At 44.6% G+C, this 16,385-nt stretch overlaps 1 protein-coding gene across 1 annotated transcript in view; it reads left to right on the top strand.

Annotated features, from left to right (window-relative positions):
• Positions 1 to 498: 498 nt before the first annotated feature.
• Positions 499 to 16,385, top strand: part of LOC119428592 (thyrotropin-releasing hormone-degrading ectoenzyme) — a 144,781-nt gene continuing 128,894 nt past the window's right edge. The window contains exons 1-2 of the mRNA XM_037696276.1: positions 499 to 1,210; positions 8,174 to 8,418. Coding sequence (XP_037552204.1) covers positions 725 to 1,210; positions 8,174 to 8,418 — 731 coding nt within the window. The 5' untranslated portion in view covers positions 499 to 724. The remainder of the gene's footprint in view (positions 1,211 to 8,173; positions 8,419 to 16,385) is intronic.

Raw genomic sequence — 16,385 nt, forward strand, 5'->3', positions numbered from 1 at the left:
CTTCATCTGGCAAGTGAAAGGCTCATTTCTAATCTGCAAGGAGAAATTAAGGATTAAAACCACAAGCATGAAGACAAATCGACGTCTCTAATTGAACAAATATCAATTAGTGTCTTTAATGTTGTTTTAAACTGATTAACCAATGTCGACCCCACGAGGGTCCGAACGGGTCTAAGCTTTGTCTCGGTTCTGGAGGAGATCAGATGAACTTCCTGCACCCTGGACGACTGCACGTGTTCGCTCAAGCGTTGGGTTACGACTCGTCCAGAACCATTTCTGTCGTCTTTTAAACCCCGAGGAAGACGAGTTCAGCTCTCCCGCCTCTGTCTGAGGAGGTTTAGAGTTGAGCTTACCCAGCTGATCCCCAGTGAACTCTACGGATGTTTAGCCACATCCTCAACAGCATACCTCCTCCTCCTCCTCCTCCTCTTCCTCTCTTTCAGTGTCCCGTGCCATCTGAACATTGATTTTCCTCCCGCCGCAAAACTGACACGCACACAACTCGTCCTCTCTGTGCCCGTTGAGTTGCCGGAAACGTTAGACGTGCGGCGGTGTTGGGTTTCTACCTCCAGCCGGAGCTGAAGGGCGTTCGTCACAGCCGGAGGTCGGAGGTCAACGTTTCTGCCGTTGGATCAGATCTGAGCATAAATGAGTGTTTTCCAGAACTGGCCGCTGACGCTGAACTTTATCTTTTTATTGCTGCTGTACTGACGTTTCCTGACAAATGGGACTCAACGACAGCAGCCCCGGCGCCATGCGGAACGGCCGCGGCCTGTCGGACCAGTGGGCAGAGTCGGTGGTGGTCCGAGGCCGGACCACGGAGCGCCACATCACTGTGCACAAACGCCTGGTGCTGGGCTTTGCCCTGTCCATCATTACCCTGATCATCGTGACGGTGGTGGCCGTGGTGCTCAGCCTGCGGTTCGACAGCTGCGGCGGGCGGGATCGCAAAGGATCTACCGGGGAGATGGGTTCCAGGGGGTCCGGAAAACTGAGCGGGAACAGAGGGGACAAGATGGGGGAGAGAGGGGACGAGGAGGTGGTCCAGCCCTGGAAAAACTCTCGGCTTCCTGGTTCGGTGAGGCCTCGACACTACGACCTACGGCTCGCCGTCTACATGGACAACTTCACCTTCTCTGGAGAAGTCAGCATCGAAGTGGAGTGCGTCAACGCCACCCGGTTCATCGTGCTGCACGCAGATCGCCTCGAGGTACGCCAACATCAGTAAAGGTCTGAAGGGAACTTAGATACCCGCAGTGTTCTTAGTAAGTTCAGTCGAAGGCAACTGGACTTCGTTTTGGGTCTTAAAAACCTTTCACTTGCAAAGAGCTCAAAAGTTTCAGTTGAGGAAGTTCTTCAGACGAGATGTGAACCGAGGATCACAAAAGGAGTCCAGTTGCCTTTGGGGCGGCTGTGGCCGAGCGGTTAGAGCAGTCGTCCTCCAGTGGGAGAGCTGGGGGTTCGATTCCAGCAGCAGTCACATGTTGAAGTGTCCCTGAGCAAGACGCTGAACCATCAGTGTCTGAGTGTGACAAAGCTCTGATTGATGTTTGTAGAGATCTAGTATAGAGCTGTATGAACGGGTTAATGAGGCTCAGATTGTTGTAAAGAGCTTTGAGTGTCTCTGTCAGACGGAACGGTTCTATATAAGTACAGTCCATTTATTGTAGAACTTTCTAGAATCAGAACATTCGACTGTCAGTCCAGTGATCCTGAAGGGTTTGACCCGTCTCAGCCTTCCTGAACCATCTTTGAGTGTTTGAACCATAAAAAATGCTCGTAGGGATCTGTACAAGTTAAACATTTGGGCCAGATACAAAACGATCCCCTGGAAAGTCCAGAGACCCGATGTGAGATCCCTGAAACGGAACCGAACCTGACTCGGAACTGAGTCAGGACTGTTTACCCAAACGTACCGGTGGTTTGAAGAGTGTCCACTCACCAGTGTCGGTTCTCCAGTGGTTCTGATGGTTCATGTTCTTACAGAACCAGCAGTTCTTTAGAACCACGAGCCGACCAGATCCTCTCAGTCTGCCAGTTTTACGCTCAAAGGATCCATTTCTGCTCATGCCCTTTCAAAATAAAACCTGAGCTGCAAAACTTGCTTGAAATAAAAACGCGTCATTAAATGTTATTTAATGAAATAATATTTTTTTGGACTTCTTAAAAAATAGTTTTTACACATTCGGACAGAAAGATCAGAACTGTGCAGTACGGGCCTTTTTAAAATAAAAAACAAGTTTCCTATTTAGAAATAATAAAACAGAAGCTCGTATCATAATAAATAATTAGTGAACGTAATAATTAGGTCGTATTTTTGGATTTTTATTTGTGACTGAATTATTTTATAAAGGCAGAAACCGTCCTGGAACTTTTATTAAAGGTTCATCAAAAGGCAAACATAGATTTAGAATAGAATTGAATAGAAGCAGCCTTTATTGTCCCGCGGATGGGAAATTCAAGTTTTTACCATGGATAGGCTAGCTAAACAGTAGCTAAAGGCTAAGACCAGCTAAACAGTATCTAGAAGCAGACCAGTTCAAAAGTAGCTAACAGCTAAAACAAGCCATCAGCTAAAAGCTAAAACAAGCCAGACTAACTTGAATCTAAAACTGGTAAAATATTAGCTAAAAGGAGCAAAACATCAGCTTTAAGCTAACAGGAGCCAACCATTATCTAAATGCTACAATAGGCTAAACATAAGCTAAAAGCTACAGTTGATGTAGACATTTTAAAGCAGCCAAAGTCTTTTCCTAACAGAAGTGTTTGTGTCTAAAAGTCTGCTCAGTTTTAGTAAAAACAAACTCCGAACAAAGAATGATTCAGCCTCGGAGGTTCCTTTATCGAGGCCAATTAGCAGCTAAAGTTTCTGTTTCAGCTCCGAGCTGAGCCTGCGGTGAGCGAGGGAAACGCCGGAGCGGCAGGATTCTTCACACCGGCCGGCCGGGCGAACGTGAGAGATGGATAAATGCGTCTTAATTTGGGCCAGGGCCAATTAAAAGCCCCGCAGCCTCGCCGCTTGTGTCGGAGCGCTCGTTGAATTAATGGGTTCTGTCGGGCGGCAGGCCGGTTCTCCTGCAGGAACGTCACAGTTAATGTGTTATGAAAAGAAAAATTGTCAAGATGTGAAAAAGCCCTGAAAAAAGAAGGTGCAAAAAATGTAAAAAGGTGTTTTTAAAGTAAAAAAGCTGGTGTGGAGACGGAGGGACAACACGCTTTTATCAAATATGAAGACATGAATCATGAGAAAATACACGCTGCCATGACCTTTGACCTTTGAACCATGTGACCAAAGACCAGCCAGGGCATACATGCTGCCATGACCTTTGACCTTTACAGTCTGGAGAGTCAGGGTTGGAAAGAAGTGTTCATGAGACAGTATTTTAATGATGTTTACAACTTTTATTGTACAATTTTCATCCTTATCAGGTGCAATAAGCTAAGACCTGCTAAACAGTCTGTACAAGCTAAGACCTGCTAAACAGTCTGTACAAGCCAAGACCTGCTAAACAGTCTGTACAAGCTAAGACCTGCTAAACAGTCGCTACAAGCTAAGACCTGCTAAACAGTCTGTACAAGCTAAGACCTGCTCAACAGTCTGTACAAGCTAAGACCTGCTAAACAGTCGCTACAAGCTAAGACCTGCTAAACAGTCTGTACAAGCTAAGACCTGCTAAACAGTCTGTACAAGCTAAGACCTGCTAAACAGTCTGTACAAGCTAAGACCTGCTAAACAGTCTGTACAAGCTAAGACCTGCTAAACAGTCTGTACAAGCTAAGACCTGCTAAACAGTCTGTACAAGCCAAGACCTGCTAAACAGTCTGTACAAGCTAAGACCTGCTAAACAGTCGCTACAAGCTAAGACCTGCTAAACAGTCTGTACAAGCTAAGACCTGCTAAACAGTCGCTACAAGCTAAGACCTGCTAAACAGTCTGTACAAGCCAAGACCTGCTAAACAATCTGTACAAGCCAAGACCTGCTAAACAGTCTGTACAAGCCAAGACCTGCTAAACAGTCGCTACAAGCTAAACTTGCTAAACAATAGTTAAAAGCTAAGTTGAGAGAAACTAATTTAAAATAAAAACCAAGAACACAGTAAATAAATGCTACTACTGTCAAACAGTAGCTAAAAGCTAATTCTGTTAAACAGCAGCTAAAATGTAAAACAGCTTGTATTTCCTGATTGGGTACGTTGTTGTACCAAAGTGTTCAAAAATGGACCAGAATGCATTGCAGCAGCTAACGTGCGCTGCTCACCGTGGAGGTTTTCAGACTTGTTTTTAACAGGAAGTCTCCTGAGCTGCTGAAACTTTTACTGTAAACCATCAAACGACACGAGAAGCCCAGTGTGTCTCCAGGGAATGCATATCGCCCGCTGCCTTCAAGTTTTAGCCTGAGCTCGTCTCAAGCTGATGGTTCGGATCCTGCTGGTTCTGAGCACTCAGCAGAGGCGGGACAAAGATCTGAGTCTAAACGAGACGACCTGCAGGAGCGGTGTCCAGATGTCCATTTCCACAAAGTCCAACTGTCTCAGAGTTTGCTGACTCAGCAGAAGAGCCTGGAGCAAATCGGTCTAATCCTGGAGACTTCCTGTGCTGTCAGGAGGCCCTCGGCCCGCATCCATCACAGAACCAGAACTCTGTTGGTCCCGGTACAGAGCCACTGATGAGGGATAACCTGAGACCAGAAGGTCTCAAACCACCATGTTTTAATCTGAAGCCAGACGTTCGAACTGAGACACGTGGGTCAAATCTACTGATGACTCTCAGCTACTACCACACCACATGTGGCCGAAGTTACAGCCAGTTCTGTGTTGGCCCAGGTGGCCTAGCTGCGGCAGCCATCTTTAATAATCTGACGGTTGTTTGCTCTGTGGTTTGTTGGTAATATGAAAAAAACAACGATCCTGAACGACATTAAACATGGTAAAAACAGAACTAGACAAACAAACAAACAAACAAACAAACAGGAGGAATCCATAATAAATAAAAGAAGATTAAAATAAACACATTAAAAGTTCCTGAATGGACAACGTTAAACTTTAATAAAAGCATAAAAACCGTCTCCTTCCTGGAATAAAATGTTTTGATTGAATCTTTCGATTTGATTTGAACTTTTGGCTGCGCCTGGAAAAGCCTCGCGCCGCGTCCTGTTGAGTGGAAGTCAAATAAAAGATGGGTGACTCGGGGCTTCAGCAGCTCCTGGAGTTGGAAAGTGACATGATCTGAAACTGGTTCTGCTAAAACAGCTGAACTGAACCTAAATGCTGAAAATCATTCAGCTAAATGAGATGAGCTAAAACTAACACTTTAAGGAGAACAGAGACTAAAAGCATCAAAAAATGAGCCGAACAGAAACTGAACACCTCACTTTCTAAAAAAGAAACAGGACATTAGCTAAATTCAGCAAAACATAAGCTAAAATTAAATTCGTAGTAAAAATGAGCCAAACAGTAGCTAAATATCAGCTATGATTGCTAAAATTAACTAAACAGTTGCCAAAAGTAGAACAGATACTAAAATTAAAAAAGCAGGATGGCAGCTAATGTAGCAGAACAAAAGCTGCTAAACTGCAGCTAAAAGCTAAAATGAAAAAACCGTTCACCTTAAATTGGCCAAACAGTCTCTAAAGATAAAAGTAGCATAACAGCAGCCAAAAAACAGCACACCTGAAGCTAAAAGCTAAATCTAAAAAGGGCTAAATGGATGCTAAAGCTAAAAGGAGCTGAATGACATGTTAAATTGTAGATAAAAAGCTGAGAGCAGCTGAATCAGTTCAGTGTTTTGAAGCAGCCGAAGAGATCTCGTGGGTTTTCTGCAATAAATGCATTTTAAATAAAGTTGAGTGTTTTTCAGCGTAAAGTGAAATGAGAAACGTCCCAACATGGTTTCAGTTGTAGCTGCTGATGGAGCAGGGTGAGTTCAGCCCGTCTCCCACAGAACCTCCTGCAGCGGACCGGTTCTCCACTCAGAAGCGAGCTCCGCTCCTGCGTCGCCCACGTGTCCTCCGTCCTGCAGCTCCTGCCTGCTTCCATGATTATTGTCCCTCTGCGCGGACAGTTTTGGTGACACTTTATTGAATTAGGGCGCTCCCCGCTCGCTTCGACTCGGAGCTCGGGGCCAGGTGGGAGCACCTGCGTGGAGTTAACGAAGGAGGTGCTCAGTTCTTCTGTCACATTTATTTCTCCGTAGTTCCTGAACGCCTCCTCTTCATCACCTGAGCTGCGGAGCGCAGAAACCAGACCAACATTTATGTACCGTTGTTTAACTGTCGGGTCACCGTGGCAACATGATTGACATGTGGACCAGCACCTGGCTGTGAATCAGCCGTTGCTTGGCAACAACGTCCACCTGACCGACCGTGGATGCTGTGGATCGGGAGAAGTGAACACTGTTTGTCAACATGGCGCTGATTGTCAGAACCAGCAGAGGGCGCTGTTCAACCCAGAGTCCGTCAGTCAAACGACCGTCTGTCCAGTGGTTCACGAGATATTTTACTAAACGATAAACAGACAAAACAATATCAGTACTTTTCTCTAGTTCTCATGTTCTGCCAAAGTTTTTAAAAACGACCAAGCGTGTCTCCGTTAGGATCGTTTCCATAGAAACCGATGGGTCTCTACAGCAGAACCATCCTGAGATTAACCGGGTCACAGAAGTTTGGACTTCATGGACGGAAGCAGAGTTTTAACGTCTTTATTTGTTAAAAGTCACAGTTTCACTTTGATTCTGGAGATTTTTCCACCCAACGTTCGACCTTCTGGGACGTCTTCACGCTGCTGGACGTTTCAGTTGAAACATCAAATCGAGGATATGTTCATCTCCTTCCAACCGGCGAGTCTCTCGGCCGCAGGACTTTAGGGACTTCTCTCAAAGGTCAGAGGTCACAGGTCGCACACCCGTAGCCCAGCTCAGACTTTTCCCTTCAGAACTGGAAGTGAAGGCACTTTTTTCGTTCCATCTTCTCCGTAAAACACCAGAAACTACCGTCACCGTGTCGGTCAGAACCTTCTGACCTTCCAGTTCAGGAACTTTATTTTAATGCGACCCGTTTAGCCGCACAGCAGAACAGAACCATTTAGTAACATCTGTCCAAATGATTGAATTAGTGTTTAACTGCGTGTCAATATTGTTAAAACAACCGAGTGCTTTAAAGAACAACCAGAAAGATTGTATTTCCCGTGGAAATACAGCGCGAACGCTTATTGCAGAAGAACTTGCTGAAAAACAGCTGAAATTAGATAACATGCTGAAATGTAGCTGAACTGGAAGAACAAGCCTAATTTAGCAGAATAAAGCAGAAATAACACATATTTGCTAAATTAGGTTTAAATGAGCAGAAATGAGAAAATTAGCTAAAAAAGGCTGAATTTAGTAATAAATTGCTGAGAAGTAGTTGAAAAGGCAGAAAGAAGCTTTAACTATCAGAAGGAATCAGCAAAAATGAGCTAAAAATGTGGAATTACCTGAAAAAACTAAAATTAGCATAAAGCAGCTAAATAGTTGCCGAAATTGCAGGAAAAAATTAAACTTGCAGAAATAAGCTGAAAGGAGCATAACAAGCTGAAATAATCAGAAATAAGTTAGAATAAGCACAAAAATGTTGCAGAAAGAATCTGAAAGGAGCACAAACAGCTGAAAAAACAGCTAAAATTAGTTGAATTTTTTTTAATTTGCAGAAGGAAGCTGAAGCAGAACAAAATGTGAACGGAGCAGTAAAAGGTTGTAAACAGAGCTAAAGATTTGAAGGATGGAAAATGAGCTCCGTTCATTTTCTATGAGAAAAATGGCAGAAAAGGCTAAAATATTTCAAAAAGCTAAAGTTGCACCAATGCCAAAAGTCATCGCACTCCTCACCTGAAGGAGCTGAACGTTCTGATTAATGATTTGTTGAAATTGATGAAAAGTTCAGGACGAGAATCAAACAGAAGAATCTGGATCAATAAGAGCATGTAGAACCAGGACAAGAATATCTTCAGCAGTCATCTGTTTAAATTAAGGACTGCTGGATTATATTTTAGCCCGTCCTGGTCGTCAGTTTTTCACGACAGAATTATTTACGTAGATTTCTCTGGATTTGTGTTTTTATCAAACGTGTGAACGAATGTTTCCTTTAAATCTCCCCGAGGAAAAACAGGAAGCTGTTGTCTGACGCTCCTCTTCCTCCTTCAGGTGGACCGGGTGTCCGTCACGGCCGAGAGCGGCGCTGGCGGCCGCCCCGCCAACAGACCAGGGGGCGGAGTCATGCGCATCCACCGCCACTTCTCGTACCCGGCCAACCAGATGTACGTGGTGGTTCTGCACCGCGAGCTGAAGCCCCTGAGGGTTTACCGTCTGAACGTGAGCTTTGACGCCGCCATCGAGGACGAGCTGCTGGGCTTCTTCAGGAGCTCCTACACCCTGCACAGAGACAGACGGTACACACACACACCTCAACTGGACCATGACCAGCACATGGCCAGCCCTAAAGATGGTGTCCTACAGGGCCGTGTTCTCGGGGTTCTCGGCTTCTTGACCTCCCATGGCTTCACTTTAAACTGCTTCATTAAATTTCTGCTTATCAGAGTCGACGCCTCAAACCGTCTGAATTTAGTCGTGGTCATCTCCGGCCCACTTCAAGAGCACTGCAGCTGGAAGGAGCTGAATGTCAGCTAGAGGCTACAAGTAGCAGAGGGGGAGGATAAAAGCTAAAAGTAGCTCAAGAAGATCAAAGCAGAGGAAGTTTATGAAAACAGATGTAAAAGAGAAGAATGTTTCTACAGGGAAAATATTAGAAAGTATAAAAGTTACAGTGACTCAGCATTTACACTATTGCTAACCCTGCTGCTGCCCTGGGCTCAAGATGCCTCAGGAGTCATTTTGACCCCAGGACAGCAGCAGGGTTTAAAAGAACTGGTCAGGATCTGCCCGTCTTCATGTCCCACCAGGCCTACTGGTCCTCACAGGGTGGGTGGTTCTAGTAGTAAAGGTCGGTCACACACACACTGATGTTTTTCAAGCAGCAGCAGGTGGTTCGACTAGAAAAGGTCAGAGCCTCACATCCGTGTCATTGATTAACTCACACACCGCTCGCATAATGTGTGTGTGTGTGAGACAGGGTGTGTGTTCCAGAAATCATACCCCACACACACACACACACACATACACACGTGTGCGTTCTGAGTTTGCCGTCAGCCTCTGAGCTGTTCCCACGTCAGGTCTCGTCCACACAGCGCTGATGCTTTCATTATTTCCTGCGTGTTTCTGCGAGCGTTGCCATGGTGACGGATCATTTTGTCAGCGTCTGTTCCACGTATTGCCAAAACACACAGTCAGACTTAATGGATCTAATTAGAAAAGCTCACTGCGAGTCTGTTACGAGACAGAAACCTGAGGCTCGGGTTCTGATCAGGTCTGATCGGTTCTGATGAAGGTTGCATCGTCAGAATAATTCAGCTCACCATGAAAGTTTGATTTTATTTTGTAGATAATCCCAGGGATTGTTAGGTATAAGGATGGATGTTACTAAACTCATCTGAAACTCACTTTCTAGTTTTTATTTAAAAGTTTATTTTCCTCAAATGAATCTGTGGGGGCCCAGGCCACCATGGCTACCCCCCCGGCTCCTCCACTGCCTCTGGAGGTGGATAAATCTCTCCCTCTCTCCAGGATCCGTCCCTCTGCCTCGGACAAGCACAGTGGAACTGCTCCTCTTTTCTGTATCTGGCACCAAAAACATTGAGGTTTACTTTTTGCATTCCCTGTGATGAAAAACACTCATCTCAAAAATGACAAACCTTCTCTAGGTGGGGCGTCAACGTACCACGTTGCTAAAGATGGGAAGCCTCCTCATCTGATCTGAAACAGTCATCAAAGCACCTGATTGATCTGGGATTATATGAATAATGAAGGGGGGGCACCTCCTCTAACCTCTGCGCCACCACTCCCTCACATACCCTCTAAATATGTCCAGATCATTTTTGGAGCTTTTACCTAATTTGAACTGAAGACAGGTAAGACTTGACGCTGCAGCCTCATTTCCCTCCATATTCATAAACATATATTTATTAAAAACAATGTTCAGGGTGTTGCCTTTACAGAGAGCCCAAGCTTTTGAATTTACTCCTAAGAGCTCAAGAACAACATTTAATTTAATTGAGGTGTATTTGTTCAGGCATGTTCATCATCTTGTTTGGCAGCTTTAAACAGATTAAAGTTAAAATTTTTATTCTCATAACCTACAAAAAACCAGGTTTCAGATTTATTAAACTTTATTGTGAACACCTCGGTGCACATTTCAAACTCGTAGCTGTTTCAGAAGAAAGAAAAGCGTAAACACGTTAATTTCGCTCCACGTGACGCCTGTTTTGTCGGGGGAGGAGCAGATAATCAGGTTTGCTCCGAGTTGTTTTGGTTTAGTTTCACGGCCGATGGTCCCGTGTTCTGTGGCTGCTTCTGTTCGGATCAATCCCGGGTCGATCCGGCAGCTGCTGAACCAGCAGAGCTCGATCACAACAACCCGCTGGTTAAAGTTAAACGCTGCATCTGAGAGCAACCTGATGACTCGGAGCGTAACCCGTTTATTTACGTCGCCCAGTTTCAACGAGGGGAACGCGCTGGAGGAGTCTCAGGAGGGCGGCGCTGCGAGAGTTCAAAGGTCGGCTGGACCCGTGAAATAAATCCATCAATGGAAAACGTTGGGAAAATTAAAGACTTCCTTCAGGAACGCAGAACAGATCGTGTAACGTGGAGAAAACAAAAATAATACGTGAACTCAGAGGAAGTGCCGACTGTCGGCTACTACCACGCCGACCTTTAGCCCAACATCTGTCAGACTCTAAGACAGTTTTGTGTTTGCTACAGTCCAGTAGCTGTGGCGGCCATCTTGTGGACTCATTCCAAAAGTTATAGACGTCTACCCGATGACGTCATTAAAATCTGTCTAGTGGTTTACGAGATATTTTGCTAACAGATCATTTTGACTCCAATCGTTATCGTCAAAACGTTAGCATTCAGGGACGACTTTCAGCAACTACCACACCAGAACTTTGCTCATTAGCTGTAAAACTGTTTTTTTTTGTGTGTTTACGTGGGGTGCTTAGCGGTGGCGGCCATCTTGGATCAATCTTAATCCAAATATTTAGTCATTTTTTGATGCAAATTAAATTATTACCTTCAGAACATTTCCTTAATCTTAAAATTTGGTCAGAAATATTTTGCTAACAGGAAAATCTTTGCTGTTCTGCTGTAATTTCGTTGCGCTTCGGTGCAATGACAACAAAGCTGATTCTAATTCTGACTCCGTTAGCATGGTGGCTAACGAGCTAAATTAGTTCAAACACGCCTCATCATTTTCATATAATGTTTACTTTTAAATGAAACTCGTCTTCTGGATGAAAACAGTGTCTGCTCACATTGCACAGAGCTGACGTGCGCGCGCGTGTGCGTGCATGTTAGCTTATGGATTAGCTTGATGCAACCATGCGGCTAATGCTAACACAGTGAGATCTGCTTTAATGTCCAGAGCTGCTGTGAATCCTCGGCTGATGGGGAGAGTTATTCAGCTCTCGCTCCGGATCCCCGTCAACACAAACATTTAATCCTCAAAGAAGTCTGGGAAACAAACAAACAAACAAACAAACACGTTAAAATATAAATATATTTAGCATCATTCTGCCCTCTGCCGCCACTGATCAGCTGTTTTTCTGCAGATGAGAAATAAAAACGTTTTGTTTACTTCAGATGATCTTATTGTCCTCAGTTCAGCACTAAAGATGGCAAAGACGTTTTGTCTGAGTCTGTTAGCAAAATATCTCCTGACCATGATCAGATATTAATGAAACTTGTAGTGTGTAATTCTACAGCTGACACTCAGCTCATTGCAGATATGTAGCTAATGTTTTTTGTGGTAGTAGCTGAGAGTAATCCCCAACACATACTCTGAGCACAAACAGATGCTTTTAAAACAGTGGCGTTAACAGTTACGGTCAGTTCTGTGTGTCTGTTAGCAAAATATCTCTTGAACCAATGGATGGATCTTAATGAAACCTTTAGGAAAATAGTTATTGGTGTTTACTGAAAATGCATCAACTTTTGGAGTAAATCTGATTCAAGATGGCCACCACAGCTAATCAACCATTCCTAGAGTGGTTATGGAGGAGGAAGATGAGCGGTGCAGAGCGTTGAAACGACCGGCGCCGTCATGGATTCAAACTACCGGCACGGTTTCTGTGACTCATCGTCACATTTAGCTGTAAACAGAGTTTTCAAACAAAATCTCCGGTGAGTCTGAGTTACGTGAACGCCTCAAACGGCCGTTTAATTTCGTGGAAATCGTCAGAAACAAGAATTCAAATCAAAAACAATAAAAAGTGTATTTTGACGTCAGTGCAGGCTTTGAGGCCTAACGGTTTTAGACTAACAAAAAGTGACACTTGCCTTCTCCTTTACATTGTGAGACGTTGCGCTCAGAGTAAGTGTTTTTAATGACTCTCGGCCACTACCACTCCGTGTGTCAGCTCGGTGTCTGTGAAAGTGTTCGTCACGTTTGGTTGCCTGCAGTGTAGACGTGCATCCAGAGGTTACTTTCTGCAAAATTTAATGAAATCTGTCCAGTGGTTTGTAAGATATTTTGCTAACAGCGGGGCTTGACCACAAGTATTTCAGCTGCTGTACAGATAAAAAACCAAACATGGTTCAGAACACGTACAGGTGAGGTTGTCCACCGTCAACAGAACATAAAAGTTTCCATTTAATTCCACTAAAAGTCGTTCAGCGCTGATTAGAAACTCCCTCCAGCCTGAAGCAGAAAGAAAGGAGATCCGCTCGGCCACAGAACCACCGGTCCCACTCAGGTCAGAACCGTACTGTTGGTGGAGACCTCCATTAGCCTCCTACACTGAGTGTGTGTGTATAAATACATATTTTATGCTGCTTCAGCTGGCTGCCGTGTTCGTGAGGTTACCCTCTGACACCCAGGCTGCAGAGTGGGTGAGCTCAGCATCGATCCCAAACATCTCAACACCGGATGAATCCATCGGCCCGAGGCAGGGAGAGAACGGACAGAACCGGAGAGAGGAGGCACGTTTGTTTAACCTACCAGCTCCTATCAGAGCGTCGTCTCTTCATCAAGCATCTGCCTCGTTCCTTATTGCTCCATCTGAGCCTCGTTAGTCGCCTCACCGTTCCTCGTTAACTCTAATCCTGCTCCTCGTTAGGAAACGACAGCTTCAGTGTGACGGGAGGAGGTCTGCGCAGAATCTGAGACGGAACAAAGACCCAAAAATCTTCTGTTCCGTATTCGTTTAATCCACGAGACCGCGTTCTGCTGAGAGGCCATCGAGTTTCACAAGAACAGTTAGTGTTGTTGCACAACATGTTTCCTCAACGTGAGGCGGAGAAACAAGGAAAGTAAAAACAAAAGGAAAACAGCTAAACGTTTGAGACCATTTAAACAAAAATGAAAGACACTAAAGGAGAAGGAAATAAAATTAAAAAATTTTTGTTGATGCTAAAACTGAATTTTGTTAAAATTATCAGAAGGGAAGCTGAAATATGCTAACCTGAGGCTAAAATTAGCTAAATCCCAGGCTAAGATTGGCTGAACCAGAGGCTAAGATTGATAAAACAAGAGGCAAAGATTGTCTGAATCACAGGTCAAGACTTAACAAACTCAAGGCCAAGATCTGCAAATCTCAGTTTAGGATTAGCCAAGGTGAAGTTTAAATTTGTCAAACTGTTTTTAAAGTGACCAATCTCATCTAAATAAAATCTGTTGACAGATTTATTCTCTCCGTCTGGACTTGGACACTGCGGTGTTCTGTTCTTAGTACGTTGAGTTTAGATCCTCACCCTCCTCCTACACACGTCAGCCGCTGCTTCGTTAAGTTTCGTCTTCAGTTTCTGACACGATCTGAAGTTTTTCAGTCCGTAACGCCTGAACATTTTCAAAGAGCCCAACAGTTGTTTACATCCAGTTCTGCAGGTTTGAAAGCCCGAGTGTGGCTCTCCTGACGATAAACAGCCTGAACGCATCATTCTGTTTCTGCGCTTAACGTTTGAATGTTTTTCACAGCTAGCTGTCTGTAGCTGTTGTCATTACGTGCTTCACAGAAAGTCAAATACCTTCCAGTGTACTAAAGCAGGCTTAGATTTATGGGGAAACTCTCCGGCAGCTGTTTAAAGTGAAAGTAACGATGAGTTTAAGATCATTTACTGCAGCGAGCCCAGCTGGGCCGCTGAACAAACACTCTCTGTGCTTTAAATCCACACCAACTCCAGGTGATCCCAACGTTTCCTCCTCACATTTAAAAAATACTCATTTAGACCCCCCCACACACACACACTTTTACCATGAAATATTAGTTCACCAGCACGGTTTCTATTACTGAATGGATCCATTCCACTTCCACTCCGGGTTTTCCTGCTTACCTACAACAACCGCATGCGGCGTTTCCCGAGCTCACTTGGTGGCACGCTCATCGCTGAGGGTTATTTTGTGGATGGGAGGAGGGGGAGACACCTCTGTGTTGTGCGCTAGCTTAGCACTATGTTAGTGCTGGGAGTTGTTGACGGGGGGGAGCCGTGGATTGTGCTCTATTCACACAAGGAGAGCTGTTGGTCAGGCTACTTGTTGAACTCTAAACTAGTTATTTAACATGTTAAAATACACCAGAATGCAGGACATGGCATCTACTTTATTGAAACACTCAGAGCAGACTCTCAGCTACTACCACTCGTTCTGTGTCACACTGAGAGTCGGAGCCGTTTCAGGTTTTATTTACTCACGTCTGCAGAAACGGGCCGTTAATTTTCACTGAAGTTCGTTCGAGGCTGCTCGTTAGCTCCTCTACCTCTGCTGAACGTGTGAAGGTTGCTCTTCTTCTTTTCTCTTAAATAAATGGAGCGTGATTTGGAAGACTGTTCCTTTGTCTCTGGTGCAACTTCTCTGGTTTTGTGTCTGAGAATTTCATCTCCCTCCAAAGATCCGCTCGGATAAATCTGCCATTTTGTCCCCAGCTGTGCCCCGTCTGGCACTTTTAAAGGAAGTGATGCAGATCAGCACGAGAACTTAATTGGCTCTTTGACAAACCTCAACCTTCTTTTAGGAACATTTATTTTAGTTTCTACATAAACTTTCTGCCAAAACGGATTCTAAAGACTGAAGGAGATAAATCCTGGGAGGGTGTTTCTCGTCATATCTAACGGGTCCAGGAGGGACAGCAGACCTCCCTCTCTCCAGCTCCTTCGGGCGTGAGGAGGGTGTTCCTAGACCAGAGGGAATATTCAGAAAGTTCTGGGTCTGCCCTGGAGTCTCCTCCTAGGAGGGGATGCGTCCAGGAGGGCTCTACTTCAGCCCCGCCCCCCACAGACAGCGCTCAATTCGTAGGTCTCTTCTGCACAGAAACACATTTTACAAAACCATCTTCCATTTGTGTTTAAAAGCAAAACATTCTGAAAAACATTTCTGTAAATGTCTCCATCCACACAGAAACACATTTTACAAAACCATCTTCCATTTGTGTTTAAAAGCAAAACATTCTGAAAAACATTTCTATAAATGTCTCCATCCACACAGAAACACAGACCTATGAAGATAAATTAGTGTCAACAGTAGACACAAGCGCACAACAACATCCACATCAACAGTTTTTCAAATGTACTCATTTCAAATTACACATCTGGGAGTATGCTGCACATAAAAACTGTCAAACACACGTGCACAAACCACCTGCCGTGCACGGATCAGTTGCCTGTGAATGTGACGTTTGAGACTTTCTTCCCTCCAGAATCACAAAGACGATGCTGCGTTCAAGGCTGCTGGAAAGCTGGGACGTCTGAGCCTCACCAAATTTGCTGAGTTGTTGGGAACAGACCAGCCTTGAACGCAGCATCGTCTTTGTGAGGAGCAGTGAAGTCTCAAAAGTCAGCTGCTCCGTGCGCAGCTGGTGATTTGTGCACGTGTGTTTGACTGTTTGTATCTGCAGAATGTTCCTTTTTCTGCTGTTTGAAATGTGCACGTCTGACAAACTGCTGCTGCGTTCATGTACAACTTGTTGTGACAACTTGTTGCGTGACAACTTGTTGCGTGACAACTTGTTGCGTGACAACTTGTTGCGACAAGTTGTTGCGACAACTTGTTGCGACAACTTGTTGCGACAACTTGTTGCGTGACAACTTGTTGCATGACAACTTGTTGCGTGACAACTTGTGTGACAAGTTGTTGCGACAAGTTGTTGCGACAAGTTGTTGCGTGACAACTTGTTGCGTGACAACTTGTTGTGACAACTTGTTGTGACAAGTGACAAGTTGTTGTGACAACTTGTTGCATGACAACTTGTTGCATGACAACTTGTTGCGACAACTTGTTGCGTGACAACTTGTTGCGTGACAACTTGTTGCGTGA

Source organism: Nematolebias whitei, chromosome 22 (genome assembly GCF_014905685.2).
Source record: "Nematolebias whitei isolate Nwh7 chromosome 22, NemWhi1, whole genome shotgun sequence".
Classification (NCBI taxonomy): domain Eukaryota; kingdom Metazoa; phylum Chordata; class Actinopteri; order Cyprinodontiformes; family Rivulidae; genus Nematolebias; species Nematolebias whitei.